Raw genomic sequence first — 21,609 nt, forward strand, 5'->3', positions numbered from 1 at the left:
CAAGCCGTTTGACAGCTGATGCTTGCTGTCAGAACGGCTTTTACACGAAAACAGGCGGGAGGCAGCTGTCGGCTGCGTCCAACGAGGTTGCCTGCACACCGGAAGTCCGTCGGGTGGATGCTTGCGTCGTGAGCCGCCCTGAAAAGGGGAAAGTGTGTGGTGGAAGCCTCCTCCAGAGACCACACCCCCTGGGCAGAGGTCGAAGGTCCCAGAGGAATGTCAAAGTCTGGGGCCACTGCCTGGTCCGCCTCTGCGCTCTGGAGAACTACTTCTCCAGAGCCTGGTGCCTTCTGCTGGCCTGCTTCTCCGCCAATTTGGAAGGCTTTTTGAGGATGGCCTTCGCCTTATCCTTGATCCTAGCTGCCACCTCCAGTTTGGAGGATTTGTGCCTTTCCTGGCTTGTGGATGGGGAGGCAGTGGCTGTAGGTTGAGACACCGTGGAGTCCTCTGCGAGCTATCTCAGGAGTACTGAGAGGGAAATCTGGCAGGCGATCAATTGGCGGGCAGAGTAGTTGGAGCAGGGAACTGTGGGCTGCTCCCCTGGTCACTGACTGGAAATTCAGTGCCTTCTCGGAGTCCGGTCACGGTTTCTTTTTTGTGGCAGAGGCCGAAGCACAGTGAGGCGCCAAGTATCTGGCACCGCCCGGTGGGCCTTAGGTGGTCAGGCCAATACTGCACCAGAGTGCCCAAGGTTGGGCGCAGAGGGGCCTAGAATCAGGGCATGGTTTTTGATGAATGCTGCTCTGGGAACCTTCACGTGGTCAAAATGGCGGCTGCCATGTTAAGGCAAGGTACAGGTCGGGCCTGGTAGCAAGTAATTAAGATGGCGGCTGTGCAAGGCTAATGAGATCTGAGCGGCGCCCCCAACGCGTATCGATAAAGAACCCCCTGGTTCAGGCTAGTAGCCCCAATAAGGCGATAGCGCTGCAGAAGTGACAGTGATGGTAAGAGAAGGCCGAAAGGCCTAACAATCCCCTCAGACAAGGACAGCGAGGCGCAGCCAAGATGGCGGCCATCCCGAACGTAGCGACTGGAAAGGGATCCAATGGCTCCGCGGTGGGCGCGGGAGCCTTTCCCCCTGCTCGGAATGATCTAAAGGCAGCATTTGGGGGCAGCAGCTCTTAAGAGGAACCCCACTTCCCCCTCAGAGCTTCAGTTTTCGGCCGCGGCTTTTTCGGCTGCAACCAAAATGGTGGCCGCAACTGTCCGACGGTTGGAAAAAGTGTCAGAGGCCAAGAAGCCTCGTGGAGCTTCCCTGGGCAGCCGAGAGATATTGGAGCTGCAGCGCTGAGCGCAGCGCTAATGGCAGCTAAAAGCGAGGGGTGAGGCAAAGGAACAAGAAAATTCCCCAGAGCCCTGGGGAAAGGGAAGAAGTTACACCCCCTCAGCCTTTAATTAGCCGATCTGAAGCAGCGCTGAGCCCAGCGCTGCTGAGAAGGCTGTGGAGGTGAGAGAAGATAAATTCCACCCAAGTTTGGCTGACTTGGTCTCAAGGGCAGGAAGACAGAGCAAACCCATTGGTGGATTCTCCATCTCCTGTGCTGGAGAACTGCAGATGTTCACTAACTCAAATGTTAGGTAACTTTTTTGAATAACAGATGAAATGAATATATAAGCAGACAGGTATAAAAGGACAGACTACATTTAAAAATAAAAGACATAAGACATTAATGCAATTGACATTACTGACAATTGCATAAAAATTAAATGCACTGCACGTTCATATTAATATCAATAGTAAATAACTTATCAGTTCTGATGTTTAAAAAACCCTTTATAAAATATACCCCCATAGACAATTAAAAATCTCAACTCAAGAATTGATGCTTCACATAAAACAGTACCTCTAAATGCCTGTTCTTCTTTGCAATCTCTCCTGGGGTCTGTCCATCTTTTGTCTGTATTGATTTATCAGCTCCAAGTTCAAGCAGCTTGAATACTACTTTTTTATGACCCTGGCATGCTGCCCATGTTAATGCCTGTAATGATTTATTAGCAGTTGTGATGGTATTTATTTTACAATAATAAAAAGAAAAACCGTCAGAATATAAATTACTTCTGAATGATCCCACTATATATAACACATGAATAGTTTGTCTTCACATCCCAATTCAGCATCATGTCTTGCCAAAGTTTAAAACAAAAATTTGAAATAGGAACAACAGAGAAGAAAGGAAATATGAGAAGAAACTGAGGTTAAAGATAACTGTGGTTTGAGCTGAGATGCAATATGGGAGCACATAAATTAAATTGTGCAAAACATTGTGCACCAGTTGCACCTATTCCTAAATCATGAGGTTCTGCTCAGTTATTCACACCTACTCATCTCCTGAATGGACTACTGTAACAAGCTTTATGTGGGGTTGCCCTTGAAGAGTATGTGGAAGCTTTAGCTGGTATAAAATGCAACAGTACGGGCAGTTATGTGTGACCCTGGAAAAACATATATTGCACCTCTTCTCCTTGAGCTGCATTGGTTATCAGTTTGTTTCCAGGTCCTATTCAAGTTGCTATTTTGACCTACATGGCAAAAATCTGAATTATCTGAAGGATTGCCTCTTCTCGATTACATCAACCCATCTCATCAGGTCCAGCAAAAGAGGCATGCCTTTTCTACCATAGCGCCCACACTTTGGAATATAGATCTGAGGCAAGATTAACCCCAAACCTTACAGCCTCCCCAAAGCCCTCAAAACATAAGTTTTCCATTAGGCCTGGTAAATACTCTGGCAACAGGGAGCCTATGCAGAGGCTACATTACAAATAATAATTTGGTTTTAATCCTCTCACAATTTTGGTTTTAATAATTGTTTTAATAGGTTTTTATAACTGTTGGTTATACACCTCCCAGAATCACCTTGGGTAACATATGCAGCAATATGTTACAATAGTCTACTTTGTTGAAATATTTGAAGTTTCATAAAGGAAAGGAAATAATCTAGTTAGGATTATACAAAAAGCTCACAGTGTAACCGCCTTTATCTTGAGCATTTACTTGTGATCCATGAACAACAAGGAGAGCAACAACTTGAGAATGGCCTTCCCGGGCTGCATACATTAATGGAGTCATTTTCTTCCTACAGAAGAATTCATAATATCTGTTAAAGAAGAATAGCTAAATTCAAAGCATATTTTAATTTGTTATTAAATAAAAACAGCATTGTCAACCAAATATTTACGCATCACATGTTCTGTAAGAAATATCAGGCCAGAAATTGTTAAGTTCAGTGGAATGAATTCTAGGTTCCTTGCTTAACCAACTGATACAACTAATTGCTGATGCAAATGTTATCATGATCATGCTCCATCAAGCATAGAAAAGGACATAAAAATGAGATGACTCAAAAAGAAAAAATATTGCATCATTTTGCTAAAATGTTCTTTACAACTGACTGAATCCAGTTCTTGTCAGCATAATACAAAAAAAGACATTAAGACTCTAGAAAGAGTGCAAAGGGGAGCAAGAGAGATGATTAGGGGACTTGAGGGTAAATGGTATGAAGAACAGTTGCAGGAACTAGGTTCGTCTTATCTAGTGGTGACATGATAGCAGTGTTACAATATTTGAGGGACTATGACAGAGCAAACTGAGAGGACAGATGGACAATTATCAAGGAAATGAGAGATAATTAAGGAATAATTTCCTGACAGTGAGAATAATTAATCAGTGGAACTGCTTGACCTCAGAAGTTGTGGGTATTCCATCACTGGAGGTTTTTAACAAGAAATTGGACAATTGATTGTCTAATAAGCATGAGTCACCTGCTTGAGCAGGCAGTTGGACTAGAAGACCTCCAAGGTCCCTTCCAATTCTGTTATTCTGAATGTTACAGATGTAAGAATATCATAGTTATAATGCACATTATTTAGAGGAATTACTTTAGAATTTTAAAATAATATTGTTAATCACATGTAAAACCACTAGAGGGATGTCTAAACACACACAATCTCCCCGAAGTGACCTTCTTTTCATCCCATTATTTCAATGATATAATTGTTATGGTTTTTTTGTTAGAGAATATATAAACATCTAAAAAAAACTTGTTATAGATAGAAGAAAAGAAAGGAGTCAAGAATAAACTTTGTAAAGTAGAATTCTAACATAGATTAGTAATTAAAAAGTGTTGTTATAAACAGTTCAGAAAGGCTACTTTTTCTACCTGCACTGTCAGCTAAACAGGTATGTGTGAATGAAATAAAGCTGGGAGGAACGGCTTGTTCATAAATTATCTAGAATCATAAATATAGAAATGGCCAAATTACTCTGGATAATAAAGCCAAGTGGGCTGTAAAGACTTCCTAAATAGTTCGCCAAAGTGAACTGGCAAGAAAACAGCAAATGAATTAAAAATTCTGAGAGTACAAATTGTAACATTCAAATTATATCAATAGGATTTAAACAGATAGTAACTAAAGGATTTTTAGGCTGAGGTGAATACATGAAAATATCAATTTAGCTCTGGAAGTTAGTAAAATCCAGAAAAATATACACACTAGAAAATGACAAACGAGCAGTAAAAATAACGAAAGGGTAAGGGCATCTTTTGTCAAGGAAACAATAGAACTTTTAGACATGATCAGGAAGAGATGTAAATGAGATTTAAAAAGTAAGTCTTGATGTGGAGAAAATTGAAACATTTTTTCTCTACCTCTTTTATATAATACCAGAATGAACTTATTGACCAAATTGTAATGAGCCAATGAAATTGATGGCAGTAGTTTCTGCATTAACAGAAGTAGTGGATGGGCATGATTTTATGATTTAAGCAAATACTTTGCATGAGAAAAGTACTGGAAACTGAGTGCAGACAAATCTTTAAACTATTCCTGCTTAATTTAGAGGAAACATCTTTTGTACCCTAATCTAAAGAACCCAGCAATCAAAAGTACATACAATAATAATAAATAGACCACCTGACTTTTAAATGTTGTTTATGTGTAAGTATATTTCATAAAGTAACAGTTTATGGAAATCACAGTCACAGGTATGGATGGACATGAGCTTGATAGTTAAATTAGGCATTCAATTCTCTGTAAATCTTAATATATAATAGAATAATAAAATAGAATGTTAGAATCTATGCTCACTGGGTACTAATAACTGAGAAGGGGAAACTGTCAGAAGAGAGCTATATCGTGATTCCTCCTGGTTTATGGTATTCCCAAAAGTATATGACTAGCAACTATAAAAATATGGACCTTTGGTCTTACATTTCCGAACTTCTAGTCTCTTAGTAAGCATTTTAAATTTACTGCAATATACTAGAATGTCAATTGCTAACAATAAAATGAAAATAAACAATGAACAATGGGAATGGTTACGCAGAAGAATGATTCACTGTCGCAACAATGGGATGTAATACCATTTTAGTCAAGGCTGACAAAACATCTTCATATGCTGTTGTGATAAGATAGCTTGCAGACTGGAGTATAAAGAGAATCTAGAAGTTGATTTAGATGAGCTATGTAACAAAAAACAATTTACCCGATGGTAGAGGTTTTAAATATTAATAAAACTATTGAATGACTGAAAACAAATATTCCTTGAATTCACCAAACAAACAACAACTTCAACAAAGATTTATAATAAAATTATTCAAGTTGTGAAATAAAAACATGTGGGGGTCTGCAATAATATTCTATAGAAAAAAAATAAAATACATAACAACTAAATATTTTAGTAATCGACAAGACTATAATTTTCATTTGTCAGAATTGGGATTGTTCTGATGACAATTTTGAACTCTGGTAGCAATTCAATACAAAAGTTTAGTTATCAGGTACAGAAAAAAATTGTATACATATTAAAATTTGCAAATACCCAGGAAAACAATTCATATATATCAGAAGATAAATCACCTTTTCAACAAATATATTCTATTGCACCTTATAAGGACCCAACCTATGAAAATGTACAAAGTTAAGTCCCACTGATTTTATTGAAGCATATCTGTTCTATGCAAGCTGTGAATCTTCTGAGTGAAATGCCAACTTACACATACTCTGCATTCAATTTGTTCGTGTAACGCTGCTAGAGGTGGTATCTTCCTGCATCCCATTCAGTACAGAAGTTGGAAACCCATGAAAATATAGGCACCAATAGCAAAATATTCTTTTATAAATGGCCACCAACTGGTTATCTCATAAGCAAGCATAAGTTGTCCAGAGTCATTTGGTTTAGTTGGGCGTCTGTAGAAATTGAATGACTGTGTCAGGGCCCACTTCAAAACCTCATCCTAAGAAAGCAGAACTCACGGAAGCGGTTTCTTCCAAAAAGAACTTTTATTAGGAGAAGCTGATAGCAGGCATAATAAACAGGATCTGAGGGTTTCCCGCTCAGATCAATAGGTTAAAAGTGTTCCAAGCAAACCCCACCCCAAAGTTCATCCGGTCAGTTCACATGGGCCAATCCCCAGGTGTTAAGTCCGTTGTGGGAAAGAGCAGATAACGCCAGGCTGTCTCAGGGTTGCAGCAATGTTTTGTTGGCTCTTTACACCAGTTGCCGGAGGCGCATTCCTTTCTTCTCCCCCCTCTTTCTAGCTGACATCAAGGGGAAAGATAGTTCACAGAGGAAGTATGCCCAAACAGCAAAGTGTTACAATGTAGTGATAGAAGGAAACAGAGCAATAACCCGCAGTGCTTTTTCCCCCTCCCCTCCAGGAGCATGGCAGAACCCAGAAGTATATAGAGAGAGTAGAGTTTGAGTTAAAGATAGAAAAGAGCGCCCTTAGAATATGGGTTCTGACAGACTGACTGACACAATAGGATACCCTTATGGACTGAATTATCAGTCTCTCCAGATAATTTTTTTTTAACGTCAACCTTATAAGATTAAAATATCAAAAGCAAAGGAGTATCTTTGGCCCAAGATTTATAAATGTGAATTTATGAATTTTCAGTTCATGAAAATTGAAGAAACTACTGTTTCAAATCCTATCTTCTTATGAACAAAATTATTTGATTCTTCAATTCAGACCAAATAATCTGCAAATGTCTATTTAGAAGTAAAAGTATTGCATTACCAATAATCTTCTAATGAAATGTATAAATCTATACATTTCACATGCATGTGAATTTAATTTCCGCAAAGACCAAAGAACTCTTCTCCTTCCAATTTTTGAGTTTTGAACATTTTCTAACAAAAGGCCCCATTATTTTTCTAAATCAGTGAATACTAATCCATTGCCTAGATTTCAGAATAACAGCAGCAATATAAAAAATGGTTTAAAATAGCTATTTAACTGTAACCAAAATATAGAGCTTTACTGAACATCAACTATTTATCTCTGTGCCTTATCTCCCTTTTAGCATCTACAAATATGTATTTCATCTCCAGTTGAAATGCGGATACAAAAAATACATTGTAGAGAACAGACAGATGATGTTGAAATTGTATTTTTTACAAAAAAACTAAAAATCTAAAATGTGGTTTTCTGGATCTTATGTTGCTACGAGTTTCATATTCTAAATTCTTTTTTTGCCTTGTACATATTGTATAGTGAGTCTTATGATGGCAAAGATAATACTGGGAATATTTCAAGGTATTAAAATGTTTTCAATATAATGTAATGCTATGGTTTTCTTTTAAGTACTCCCTATTTTCAAATTGATTTTACGTATCTTGCAAGGGAGCATACCTCTTACATTTGGAAAAATACCAAAGATTTTCCTGCTTAGCCACGGCCAAGAAGCAAAGATTAATTACTGACTAAAACATACAAAACAACTAGTACCAACTATCAGTACTATTAAGTAGCTGGCAGCAAAAGACTTCAGAAAGCAGGGAAAGGGAAAAGAATCTCAAATAAAAATAATGTGAGGGAAAATAGGCTGGTGCCATCTGTTCATTCAACATACCTTATTTCCAACTTCAGCAGACACTAGAGAATATAAACCAAATATTTTAATCCTTATTTTAGGACCCTGTACTCTGAGCAATGCAGCACTTTGGATTTAAAAGGAAAGAGATGCTCTGAAGTATGTGAAATGTTGACACAGCATCTGTCAGTAAGTCCTTAAAAATCTTACATTTTCCTGAGACTATACAGCTACACTATGACACATTAACTCTTTCAAACCCAAAGGACAGTATCAAATAGATACTATTTGAACTTTTTATCTTTTCTCATAGCTATAAATCAACTTGAATGTCAAGGACATTCAAAAGAATTACCTTGAAATAACATGGTCCCCGTGCTTCCCATTCTTTTCTTCCTACTTCTTTCTAATCTAAGGTAATATATCTATCTCTACACCAGTATTTCTCTATCTTAGCAACTTTAAGATATATGGACTAGCTTCCAGAAACCTCCTTCACTGAGAAAGATTGAGAAACACTGTACTAGACATCCCAAAGGTGTTTTTTCAAAAGGTAACTGGACAGTTCTTCAGAAGCTTTTTGGATAAGAAGTGAAACATCTTCAAGCAAAACAAAGAAAGTCCAGTTGCCTTTTGAAAAAGCGCCTTTGGGACAACCATGACCTGGATGACTGAGAATATCCATAGACACTGTGCTAGATAATGAAATAACCAAAAAGCCAACACAATAATTCAGTATCAGTAAAATTCAGTATCCAGTACGTATCAGGGATTTGTACTTTCCTGTTATTAATGTTTCTTTTCACTAAGATCCCATCTCATCTGAAAAGGCATTCTGCAAGTCTTTTGTTTGGTTTTCCTGTCTCTTACAGAATTGTTGGTTGTTTTCTGGGTTTTGTTTTCAACCAAATAATCTCTACAGAAAACCGTTTGAATATGTGACATGTGAATACAATTTAAATAAAGCTTATAGTTCACCAGGAGTGGCTAATAGGGGCATAAATAAATCATCAAATAGCAAGACAATTCAGCACTATCCAAATAGCTGTGGCAGAAAGGCATGAAGGAATCTTTTATCTCACAGACTTTTCTTTTAATATGCCCTCTTTAGTATATAATTATCTCTCATCGCTGGATTAGTTTTATTATGTAAGCTTCGGGGGGGGGGGTTCGTCTTCATGTACTACATGGAAAACCCAACATTGTACAATTCACTTTTGAATGGCATTTGTTTATATAAAAAATATGCCAAGGAACGTATGAATTAAACTGATCTCAAGGGTATGTCTCCAGAACAAGGAACATTGTAATAGTTATAGCTCACATACAGGAAGTATTTTTTTAAATGCTACAAACTGATGGCTGATCATTTTTCTTCCATGACAAGGAACTACATTATAGTAAATTATTAAGTTTATGTAACTGTTCTCTATCTCTATTTAGATACATTTGTGATAAAGTTTATTAACTAAAGAATAAATGTGACACTTTTCCCAGGCTATTTGCAAGTACTGGGATGTCATTTAACAAAATTAACCATCACAAAATGATAAAGTCAAGGACGATGAAATCACACAGTAGTGCTAACATGGTACTTATCAGCAGCAATAAATATTTTCTGATATAATTAAATATTAAGCAATTGGTTAAATACCTCATATATTAATCAATCAATCAACAACAACAAAAAGCTCCTACTTAGAATAAAACATCTTTTATGTTACTTCACACAGGACTCCAAATTAGTAACCAAAAATGTTGAAAAACCAAGTTCACAAACAGAATATTATAGAATTCTCTGGAACATTTTGTTCCTCCTTTGGATCACATAGATCCAGACGTGGCCTCGCTGTAGATAGTTAATTATTGCATATTCCATCTACTAGGCAAGTCTATCAACAGACATCAGGAAATGACATCACCCCTTTCTTACAGTACTATTTATGACACAGTAGTTCAACCAAACTCAAAAGTTGAAATGACAACTTTAAAGGACAAATTTTGATCATTTTCCAACCCCTGTAAGCACCCAGACTGACTTATAGAGCACTGTGGTATGAAGGAAGAAGGCCATTTACTAAGACTTTGTACAATTCAAAAATGTTTCTGGATACATGCTTGGTATCTTGCATGACTGTAACACTTCTCCAATGTATATTAAAGCAGCTTTTTTATTTTCAGATCCTGCATGAGCCTGAACAAATATTCTGTTGCTTTTTCTAAAAGTGCTTTTCAAAAGGCAATTGAACTTTTTTGGGTTTTTTTCCTTGAAAACATTTTATTTCCATCTTTCTTCCAGATGAAAAGTGAAATGTTTTCAAGGAAAAAACCAAGAAAAACCAGTTGCCTTTTGAAAAGCACCTTTGGGACAACCATGACCTGGGAATCTCCATACACATTCTGTTGCTTGTAAGAAACTGATTAAACTTAATGGGACTTTTAAAGCAACTCCATTTTTTTATACTTCTTATACAAAAGTCTGAAAAAATATAAGCTGCTTCAATGAATATCACAGAGGTGGTATGCTCACGAGACTAAAATAACTTTTACATATCTAGCTCTAACATATCTAGCTTACATATCTAGCTCTAACTTAGTACAGTGGTAAAAAAAACACACATGACAATGTGTACTATCCATTCGAAGGGTAAAATATATATTATAATTTGGTACAACTACAGGGTAAAATTTAAATATAGAGGAAGATGCACAACCTTAATCTTTTCTCCGTTATTCAATATTCAGAGATATAAGTGATCACACTATTCTAGCTACCCACTACCCTTTAACCTGTAATTAGAAGACTGACCCAGCAAAATTATCTTTTTTAAACTAGAATAAAATTAGTTCTTTCCCTATTCTTATTTTCCCTTCACATGCTAAAGGAATGGAAAGGAATGCAGCTTTGGAAGAATGCAGCTTTGGAGGCCATCACATAAGCTACTCAAATCATTTCATTCCACACTAGAGAAATGCTCTGTATTATTGGTAAATACTTCTAACACAGAAATTATTACTTCAAAGCACTTTATTACAGGTAGTCCTTGTCTTACAACAGTTCATTTAGCGACCATTCAAAGTTACAACGGCACTGAAAAAGTGACTTATAACCATTTTTCACACTTATGACTGCTGCAGCATCCCCATAGTCACGTAATCAAAATTCAGATACTTGGCAACTGGTTCATATTTATGACTGTTGCAGTATCCTAGGGTCATGTGTGATCCCCTTTTGTGACCTTCTGACAAGTAAAGTCAGTGGGGAAGCCAGATTCACTTAGCAACCATATTACTAGCTAAACAACTGCAATGATTCACTTAACAACTCTGGCAAGAAGGGTCATAAAATGGGGCAAAATTCACTTAACAAATGTTTCACTTGTTTGGGCTCAATTGTGGTCGTACGTTGAGGACTAACTGTAGTTGAAAATTAATGCATAAGATTAATATAGTAAAGAACCCGAGGTCTTGATTCTTGCCAATTCAGCTGCTGCAACTGTTTCAATTCTTTAAATTAGAAAAAAAAATAAGGCTGAAGTTTCAGTTATGCTTACATAGGTTTAATGGAACTTTCCTCTGTGGGGGTCATGTATAGGTTTGTACTAAATGTTCAAGATTAGAAAACTGAACAGGTCTATTGGTACTGTGCAATTTAAGAAACTGCACAATACCAAAGGAATTTACACAGGGACAAATAAAAATGTGCTCCCAGGAGTTTACAATCTATAGCTCTTACGAACAATAGTTTTTAAAAAGGAGAAAGGGAATATCTCTCAAGACAGATTCATCTATAGAAATAGCAATCATAGTACACTTCATTACTAGTTCTAAATAATCAACTCCCTCTTGCAGAAATATCATGTCAACTAAATATAGCATTAAAATGATTTATTCAGCAACCTAAATAAATCATAAATGTATATTGAGACTTATCTGTACAATAACAATTCTCTTTTGAAAAAATCCATTTCAATTACTATATTCCACTCTAGGTCCATGAAACCTGCTATAAATCTCCAAGAATTTATTTGCTAGCACAGACTAATAGTATGAGGAGGTTAAATGGAAAACATCTGCTCTTCCATTCCTCTAATACAGGGCTTTTCAACCGGTGGTACGCATACCACCAGTGGTACTTTATCACCTGGCAAGCCCTAGCCAAGTGTAACGGAAGAGGGAACCAGATAAAAGTGCTGCTGCACAGACCTGCAGGAGACCAGCTGGAGTTGCAGGGCTGCAGAAGCCCCAGGATTGGCGTGTGGTTACATGCTGATTGGAGCTTCCAGCTCACCCAGAAGAGAAAAGGGGAAGGAGGGCGGAGAGAGAAGCTATAAAAGGTTTTGGCGGGAAGAGGCTTTTTGTTAGTGAAGCGGCAAGGAGAGAGCAAGTGAGAGGGGCCTTTCCAAGCGATGGAGGAGTTAGCGAGTGAGCGAGCGGCCTTGGAAGAGACGGAGTGAGTGAAAGGAATTATCTTCAGCTGGAATCTGACTTAATTCTATCAGTAAGCACTCTCCAGCCACGAGTGCAAAGATTAATGTCAGAGAAACAGGCACAGGTTTCCCATTAAAAGTGTGGTAAGTAGGTGTACTTTATCACTTTTTCCCCCTTTTTTTGGTCATTAAGTTTTTGACACCTTGCTAAGCCACTGGAATATTGTCATGTCCTAAAGGTGGTACAGTCTGTGAAAAGGTTGAAAAGCCCTGCTCTAATAGACAGACACAATTAGATGCAATTATCTATATATTTATGGAGAATACAGAATACATTACATATAAATACATTACAAATAAATAGTCAAACATTTGTCAAATGAACTTGGGAGTGAGTGTTAAAAAACAAAAGATCTAATAAAGATAACAGTAGATAGCCAATAAAAAGAATAATGTAATACTTTATTAGTTAATTAGCTGTATTCAGCAACCATTTTTAAATATATATTTCTCTCTCTCTTCCCGTATATATACATCTGCATAAATATATATATATATATATATAGTGTGCTTACTTGCATGCAGCATTAGGATTTGCATTCCTTGAAAGCAGTAGTTCTACACTCTTTAAAATCTGTTCTTCTGAACCAGATGCAGTACATGCGGCCATCAATACTGAATAATCATCTAAATAGCAATTGTTAAGAAACAAGTTGGGAAAAAACCCCATTAAATCTGTAGAATAAACCAGGCATAATAAATACCAAAACTATACTTATTACAAACATAACACATAACTGAATTGTAAAATGAATTTTTCAATGTTAGTCTCACACCAAGATTTCCAAAAACTTAAAACAGACCAGTTGAATAGGGCCAAGACACATCTTAGAATTTTATTTCTCATGTTAATCAACAAGTCCTTTCTGGGGTGCACTCAAACAAAAGATAGAGACAGAGCAAGCTCTTGACTTTGTTCTCCTTTAATGGGTACATGGGGGTTTGCTACCTCTACTCTGGAGATAACATGCAGTCCTCAACTTACGATTGGTCATTTAACAATTGTGAAGTTACAAGGGATTCAGAAAAAGTTACTCACAACCTGTCTTTGAAGTTATGACTATTACAATATCCATGTGGTCATGTGATCACATTTCAGGAGCTTAGGAAATCTATTCACACTTATAATCAGTTGCCAATCACATGATTGCCATTTGCAATGTTCTCTGCTGACTCGCTTAGAAAGTCAATAGGGAAGCCAGCAGGAAAGGTTGCAAGCTGCTACTACCGTGTTTCCCCGAAAATAAGACCTGGTCTTACTCTTTTTTTTTTGCCTCCAAAAGAGGTACTAGGTCTTATTTTCGGGGGATGTCTTACCTGCTCACCTTAGGACCACTGCAGCTAGGCCTCCCGTGCCCTGGCACCTGTCGCACCACTGCCCGACTTCTTCTGCGGCAGCTCTCAGCTCCTTGCGGCAGGACACTACATGGTATGTTGTCGTGGTGCCCGCGAGCGGCAGCACCGGCATGATGTGCCATGTGGCCTCCTGCGAACAGCCGCCAGCAACCAGAAGTAGACAGGGGTGCTGATACTGGTGTCGCTGCTGCAAGGCAAGGCAAGTGTCAGGGCGTGGGAGGCCTGGCTGCCGGGGCCCTGAGGTAAGCAGGTGCGGGGTGCAGCTCCACCCCATCACCCTAGCTTGATTTTTATGTGTGCACCTCACCCTATCTCGTACAACCCGACGGTGGGACGGAGTGGGCAGGGTCTTAACTAGGGCTTATTTTGGGGGTAGGGCTTATATTAGGCATGCACATAAAAACCAAGCTAGGTCTTATTTTCGGGAAAACATGGTACCTGCTGAAGGATTTCCCCTGTCCTACATCAGGGGTGTCAAACTGCCGGCCTGCAGGCCAGTTTCATCATACCCCTGATGTAGGACAGGGGAAATCCTTCAGCAGGTACCATGTTTTCCCGAAAATAAGCCACACCCACCCCATTGCTGGCAATGCAAAAAGAGTCGCGATATGTCGTGACACATCACATGACGAGTTTGACACCCATGTCCTACATGCACCAGGGCATATGGGGGAATGGACTCCTGTACTGGGCTGGAGAAAGAAGCGGGGATCCTGAAAATCCAGACTTTATTTCTCCAGCTGAACACTTGTGTTCTATTCTCAGTACAGAGGGGATGGATCTCAAAGAGCTGAACTTTGTTTCTCCAGCTATCAGGCATGAAAATCAGGACAACACATGAAGTTCTAATTAAACTGACTTATTACTAATTACTCAATTACCGATTAGCACTATCTTGACATTGGATAAGGGTCAACATAATTCAAGAAGGGTTGGACTTAGTCCCTTTGTGGCTATGTAGAGATTCTAAGCTGACTGGTCTTGCCATCCCTCTTTCAGGAAGCAGCTTTTTCATTCTGTCTGCTTAACAATCACAATTGGAAGAGCCAAACTGCAGTCCTTAAGTGAAGGAGTCATGTGGACATCTCACAGTTGAGCCTGAAATGTTGGTCATATCTCACATAATGACTTATGACCAACATTTCAAGCTCAACTGTGGTCATGAGTTAAGGACTATTTATATTGAGTTTCCATTAGTTGTAGCTCCCAAGGAATGAAGCTGGTGTCTTTCTATTTCTAAAAAGAAGTAAGGCACAATACAGTCACTTAAAACTCTTCCACAACAGAAAAAATGTATTTGATTTGGGGGAATTTCAGAATAACTGCAGGTTAACGGCATGGTTATGACATACATTTTGTTCTTTTACTCCCCAAAACAAATGCTAAAGAATAAAAATGTAGATCCCACATTTTAGGACTCAATGGTCTAAAAATAGGTTAAGATTGCTGACTCCTGATGTATTGCTCTTACCAATAGAAAGATCACATTTAAAAAACTGCAATTCTACATGATACTAAAAACAAAGTAAAAGTAAAGTAAAAGGGCACAATCCAAAAGCAAATTAACCAATTGCAGGATAATGAAGAAAATCACACAAGTAGTGGCAAGGTATTTTTGGAAGTACTGACAGAATAAAAAGAATACTTTACACATGATATGTTTAGTTTGGTTTGGCACAGTCACTGTTTCTTTAAATAAACATTTTTTTTAAATTATTATACAGAACATTTAGGATTACATCCTTGAAACGGTCCATTTATAAAAACTCACCCTTCTCAAAGCTTGCATTTGCACCTCTGCTTAGAAGGAGATACATAAGTTCCACATTCGCAACACTAGCTGCATACATGAGGGGAGTCCATCCAAACTTAAGGCTAGATTCTACATTTATACCTGTAACATTTATATACGCATTTAATAAAACATAAATCTGTAATATATATTCTATTATAGAATTTTACACAAGAAAATGGAATATTAGGCAGAGGTATTATGGATGGGGTCACCCACTATCTACATATGGCTCTGCCAAAAGTTCATTTAAACACAACCCACTATTTAGTCTCCCCAGTGATGCTCTGAATAAAAAAGCCCTCCCAGTTTCTTATTTCTATAATATCTATTCTAGACCAGCCTTTTCCTTTAATAACTATAGGTTCCCAAATAAGCAACCTCTCACTCCATAGCATGTAAATACAGCAGGCTACCAACAAACCTGTGACAGATTTACTTGTGACATACTGATATAGTTTGTACTAATTTTACCCAATTTGGGTGGCTTATATCTGCGTAATGCTGGCTACATTTAGCCAGTTCTAAATATTTTTTAATTTTTTTATGCCAATATTTTATGTTAGTCAGTCAATCTGTTTATCTATTTTATTTGCCACCCATCTCAGGTTCAGGCAACTCTGATTTACACTGCTGATTGATAATTAAATAATAAATATCAGATCACTCTGTCCTTCACCCACCAATCTGCTACAAATCATAGAAACCAAATGAGTAGACAAATAAGGAATTTTGATTTCTGTATCGGCAAAAACCACAAAATTTATATTGCTATATAACTAGGGATAATATCCTTTATTTCAAAAGAGCTTCATTTTTTATAAAACAAAAAAGATGCCATTATAATATTCATTTATACAATTACAAAAACTACATTGTTTCACAGAAATTAAAATGTGTCGGCAAATGTAATTTACTGGTATTGCACATTCATAGCACACTATCACAATTATTTATCACTTTCATTATACACATAAAAGACATTCAATTATCTATATAAAAAGTCTGTCAAAACAGGAAAATTGAAGTATGAACCAATTCAATTCTTTAATATTTTAAGGTGGGTCATTTTAACCTAATGTCTCATAGTCAAGATTTCTGATTGCCAGAATATGTAATTCACTTCCATTATGAAGTGTTCAAGATTTCAGTTTCTTTCCAACTAAGAAAAAAAAATCAATTCTAGTATTTGTTCTTGGAGCACATTGATTATTCTTTTTTTCTATTATTAACCTATCAGAAATCTTACTTCATATTCAACAAGGGATAAATTGATATTCTGGTTCTAACCTATTTGTTCTTGCCAGAAAACAGCTGTTTTCCAATGAAATACCTTCACAAACACAAAAACCAAAAAGTAGAAATTTGATGAAAAAGTATGTGGTAAGACCTTATACAGTATTTAATTAAATACAATTATTCTGTGCCTGGAAGAGGAATACAGATATCCATTAAAGGCTGAACTTTCAAAAAGTGTTAAATTTATCTGATAATTCATTTGTCATACCTGTATTTAAGAGTTCCTCAATGACAGACACGTTTCCAGCAGTTAATGCTTTTTTGAAAATGTCATTTTTATCCTGGGTATGCAAGATTTCATCTAAACACTAGATAAATAAGAGATTTATGCTACAATATATAAATGTACTAGTTCATTATCAGCAGAAGTGCTATATGAACTGCTCCACGAGTTACAACACAAGCAAACATTTTAAAAATGAAATTCAAGAATATTTGATTCTTCTAAGATCACTTTTAACCACTAATGTACCTTCGTACACCTGTATTTTTTTGTGTGATAAAAAAGTAGGTGCACCGATAATTATTGTATACATTCAGAAAAGAGGTTAAGGCAAAAATATTTGTTTAGCTAATCAAAATGCACAGGCCAGCATTTGTAAAGAGAAAATTGGGATGAGATTCAAATGCCTTTAGAATCCTCTCTCTCTACCTTTTTTGGGAAGGGGGGGCAACCTCTGAGTGAATAATGTTGACTTCTGGTGACTGCCTAGATAAGTTCCTGCAGTTTTCTTGCCAAGATTTCATATGTACCACTGCCATTCCTAAAGACAAAAGTGTTTGGCCCAAAATCACGCAGTCAACTGTTCCTAACCATTACACCGAACTGGCTCTTAATTAGAATGTCATACCACAAGTATAAGGCTGGTTTATCATTGCCTTCAACCAATAGCCACTGCAATTGGAGTCACTCCTGTTGTCTTAACTGTTGTCAACGTTTCATTACTACTGTGTGGAATTACTGATATCCTATAACAAGGTTACAGTCCTACTTATTTACAAGAGCACTACTGCGCAGTGTGGGATTTATAAAAATGCTTAAGACAGCATAATCTCTCATTCCAGAAGATAAAAAATATACAATTTGAGAAAATCAACTTAGTAGCTGGACTAGTGTGATTTAGGTTTTTCAGTCTGAAACTTTGAACTGATACAACACATTGGTCATTACTGTAACCAGTATTATCAACATACATACTTGTACATATGTATTGTACAAATTCAGCATATTTGAGGGTAAATGACTTATTATTTACCTCCTATACTGTATTTCAAAATACTTATCATAATTATGACATGTGAATAACATGCAACGTGCTCATCGGGTTTAATTTACAATTACATGCACTTAAATAAATACCCTGAAAAGAATAAAATCAGGTGTAGCGGATAAAGATGTAGAATTAGGAAATGAGGAACTTCTACCCATGAAGATCACTGGATGATCTTGGGCCTAATGTATATTTACTATTCTTTCCGTTCTAACTTCACCTCCTTTTCAAAATTATTACTACAACAAAGTTTTTGGAAGGTGATGAGGAAAAAGCAGCAGCTGCGTGGTTGAAGCACGCGCCTGGGCTTGTCCCAAGGAAATCGAATCACTCTTTAATTTGCACCTGCTCGGCCGTCATCGCCTCTCACCTGGGCCTCGGACATGAACCCGATACCCCAGCCATCATCGTCGCTTTCACTGCTCTCATCTCCCCCGGGTACAACGCGGAAATTCGTGCCGTTAGCCATCCACCCTCACCTCAAATTCTCTAAGTTCTCTTCCCACGATACCCCTCGCTCAAAGCAGCATTCTAGGAAACGCCGTTCCTCCCTAACGCTTTCACCAGCACGAGCGCAGGCGCGGGAAAAAGTGCGGACGCGGGAGAAGGCGCACAGCGCGGAGGAGGTCTCTGCGGTCACGTGTTCCGAATTCTGCCCATCAAAGAAAAGAAGGCCCGGAAAACATTATTTGGACCGTATTCGTTGTAATAGATGAGACCATAGACTCATGCAGTTTGAAAGAGCTGCTTTCACCCTAAGTCAGTGTTTCTTCTCAACCTTGACAATTTTAAGGCATGTGGACTTCAACTCCCAGAATTCCACAGCCAGCATTGCTGGCTGTGGAATTCTGGGAGTTGAAGTCCACATGCCTTAAAATTGTCAAGGTTGAGAAACACTGCCCTAAGTAAAGCGTACCTGATAATCTTCTGTTTAAAGGCATCCGGTGAAGGGGAAGGTACCCTTATTTAGAGTACTGGGCTCCGCTGTCGAACTAGCGAAGTTTTAGAATGTGTTTTGATGCATTATTAACTGGAGAGTAAACCGTCTTTACTTCAATGAGACTCCTTACGTAAGTGTATAGGACGACTATGAACTTTTCTTTTCCTGAGTCATTAAGACTTTAAAGTGTCGGTGTGGTTTTCTTTGGAAGCAAAATAAGAATTGCTTGGTAATCCAACTCCAGTGGATCTTAAGCGCGTGCAAAACTAGAAAAAACAACGGACGGTTCAGACTGAAATAATCTAATAGCAAAACCAACAAAGCAAAACAAAACGTGCCATTGAACATCAACTCCAGGCCTGGGACCGAAGCCAGACTTATGGCTTTGAAAGAGTTGTTCTCACTTTGGAATTTCATAGTATTTGCAATGATCCACAATCTAAAGCATGTTTCTTCAGGTATAACTCAAGTGCGTTGTATCAAGTTGCTCACTCTGTGGTAAATGTGTTTACGACTAAATTATCTTATATCTTATATATATAAATAAAACTGTAAATGTTCGTTTGTTCAAAATCTTAAATCTCCGAAAGTTCTTCACCGATTGCTTTGAAATTTTGACACAATGTTGCATTCGAATATGCGCGTGTTTTTATATACCTATATTATATAGATGTCACATAAAACATGCTTTTTTTGAAAAACAGTGCCATCTGTTGGACGTAAAAGCAACACGCTACGATTTTACCATTCCATTTCAATGTTTCCGATTGCATTGTTAAATTTAATTTTCATAGATTTCGATTTATTTTCATTTTGATTTAATTATTTCGTGTGACATTGCGTTGGAATTGATGCACAGACAACGGAACAACAAAAAATATTGTATACGCACAAGCATTGTGAAATTAAACATATTAGAAACGTGCGCTTTCTCTTTTCTTTCTTTTCCATTTAACCAGACTGAGCCACAGCAACGCGTGGCCGGGTACAGCTAGTAATTAATATTTTTCATTAGATTATGGACAGCATGCTTCAATCCAGAAAATTGAATATTTTATTATAGGAGGATAATTTATTTTTTCCATCTTTTATTTCCTTCCAATTAAACAGAAAATGTTTATTGGATGAATATTTTATTTATTGATTGATTTTTATCTCACCTTTATTATTTTTATAAGTAACTCTATGAAGGTGGTGTACATACATAATATTCTTCTCTCCTATTTTTTCCATAGCCTGTGTAGTATATTTTTTTTCTACAGCCTAATCCAGACTTCGTTAATCAAGCATTCATTCCAACTGGGATATTTGCAGTTGTTGAATTTTTAAAAGTTAAAAATAAGTTGTAGAATGAAAATTTCATGTTAATATATTTTTGGACAAAAAAAAAATCATGAAGCAGTGATATAAATGGACTTTAAAGAAGCAAGATAAGAGAATTGGCAGTTTAAAAATACTTTAAACTGTCAGGAACATTTGGATCAACAGGTATTACAATACTGGATGAGTTTCCTTCACTCTTTCACCAGAGATATTTTAAATATAAGTTCTTTTGATTAATAGCAAAAGAGCGATCAAAAAATTGATATTAGAAAGTTAGAAATGATCTAAGGGTCCAGATAAATTTGAAATAAGATTTCAGAATTAATTATAGTTAAGATTTTTTTCTGTGGAAAAATGTGTTTGTTTAGAATTCTTTTTTAAAAAATGTGATAAGTCTTTAAACATTGGATACTAGGGACTAGAAGGAAAGAATCTAGAACAATATTGCACAAAAAGACAAGCTGTTGCTATCATAGCCAGTAACTATTAAAATGCATAGTGGAACAAGCATTAATTGTATGCTCGTATAGTTGATATTTAGCTCATCTGTTTAGGAAAAGTATTCCAGACTTGGGGTGTCAGCATAGAAAACTGTATCACATATCTGTCCAAAGTATTTCACCTGGCAAATCTTACCTTGGATTTATCTAAAGGTCAAAAAGCTTATAGGTGTAAAGAGATTACTGTGTGCAATTTCCAGTAGTAGTATGATTGTTTTTCTCCCCTTTACAAGAAGGGGTGCTAAAACTTTTATTTTGTAAGTTCCAAAGCAAATGAATAAATTTTAAATCTATTTTGCACCTGTAGATTTCAAAGATGCTAACATGGAATTAATGAAATAAAATCCTCTTTATATAGGATTCCTTAAACCAGGGGTGTCAAACTCAAATTTCATTGAGGGCCACATCAGCATTGTGGTTGCCTTGGGGGGAGGTAAGTGTGGCTAGCATGGGCGTGGCCTGCTGGGTTGGGTGTGGCCTACTGGGTGAGCATGGCCTACTGAGTGGGTGTGGCCAGCTTGACATCGCCCGCGTCAGGAGCACCTGTGCAGGCCTGGGACTGATCCAAGGGTCTCCAGCAGAGGAGGGTGGGACTGGGGTGAGTGCCAGGACATGGTTCAATGGAGGAGCTTCACCGTCCCTCAGGCTGTGCGGGGGCCCCCAGACGGTGGCACAGGCTGTCCAGAGTCTTGGGCAGCGGAGGTCAAGCACCCAGCCCTCGAGTTCAGGGACCCCACAGCCCAGCCTAACCTAGCCCCACTTCTCCAAGGGGGCGCCCAGCTGCACTTACCACCTCATCAAGGCTGCTGCTGCTGTGCTC

General features: G+C 37.6%; 1 protein-coding gene across 1 annotated transcript in view; it reads right to left on the reverse strand.

The window, feature by feature from the left end:
• ASZ1 (ankyrin repeat, SAM and basic leucine zipper domain containing 1) overlaps positions 1-18,578 on the reverse strand; it is a 47,880-nt gene extending 29,302 nt beyond the window's left edge. Inside the window, exons 1-6 of the mRNA XM_015813555.1 lie at positions 18,397-18,578; positions 16,964-17,063; positions 15,436-15,558; positions 12,824-12,935; positions 2,966-3,077; positions 1,845-1,979 (exon numbers count right to left, since the gene is read on the reverse strand). Of these exons, the coding sequence (XP_015669041.1) occupies positions 1,845-1,979; positions 2,966-3,077; positions 12,824-12,935; positions 15,436-15,558; positions 16,964-17,063; positions 18,397-18,495 (681 nt within the window). The 5' untranslated portion in view covers positions 18,496-18,578. The remainder of the gene's footprint in view (positions 1-1,844; positions 1,980-2,965; positions 3,078-12,823; positions 12,936-15,435; positions 15,559-16,963; positions 17,064-18,396) is intronic.
• Between the last annotated feature and the right edge of the window lie 3,031 nt (positions 18,579-21,609).

This window comes from Protobothrops mucrosquamatus, unplaced genomic scaffold, assembly GCF_001527695.2.
Source record: "Protobothrops mucrosquamatus isolate PMUCROS unplaced genomic scaffold, P.Mucros_1.0 scaffold167, whole genome shotgun sequence".
NCBI lineage: Eukaryota > Metazoa > Chordata > Lepidosauria > Squamata > Viperidae > Protobothrops > Protobothrops mucrosquamatus.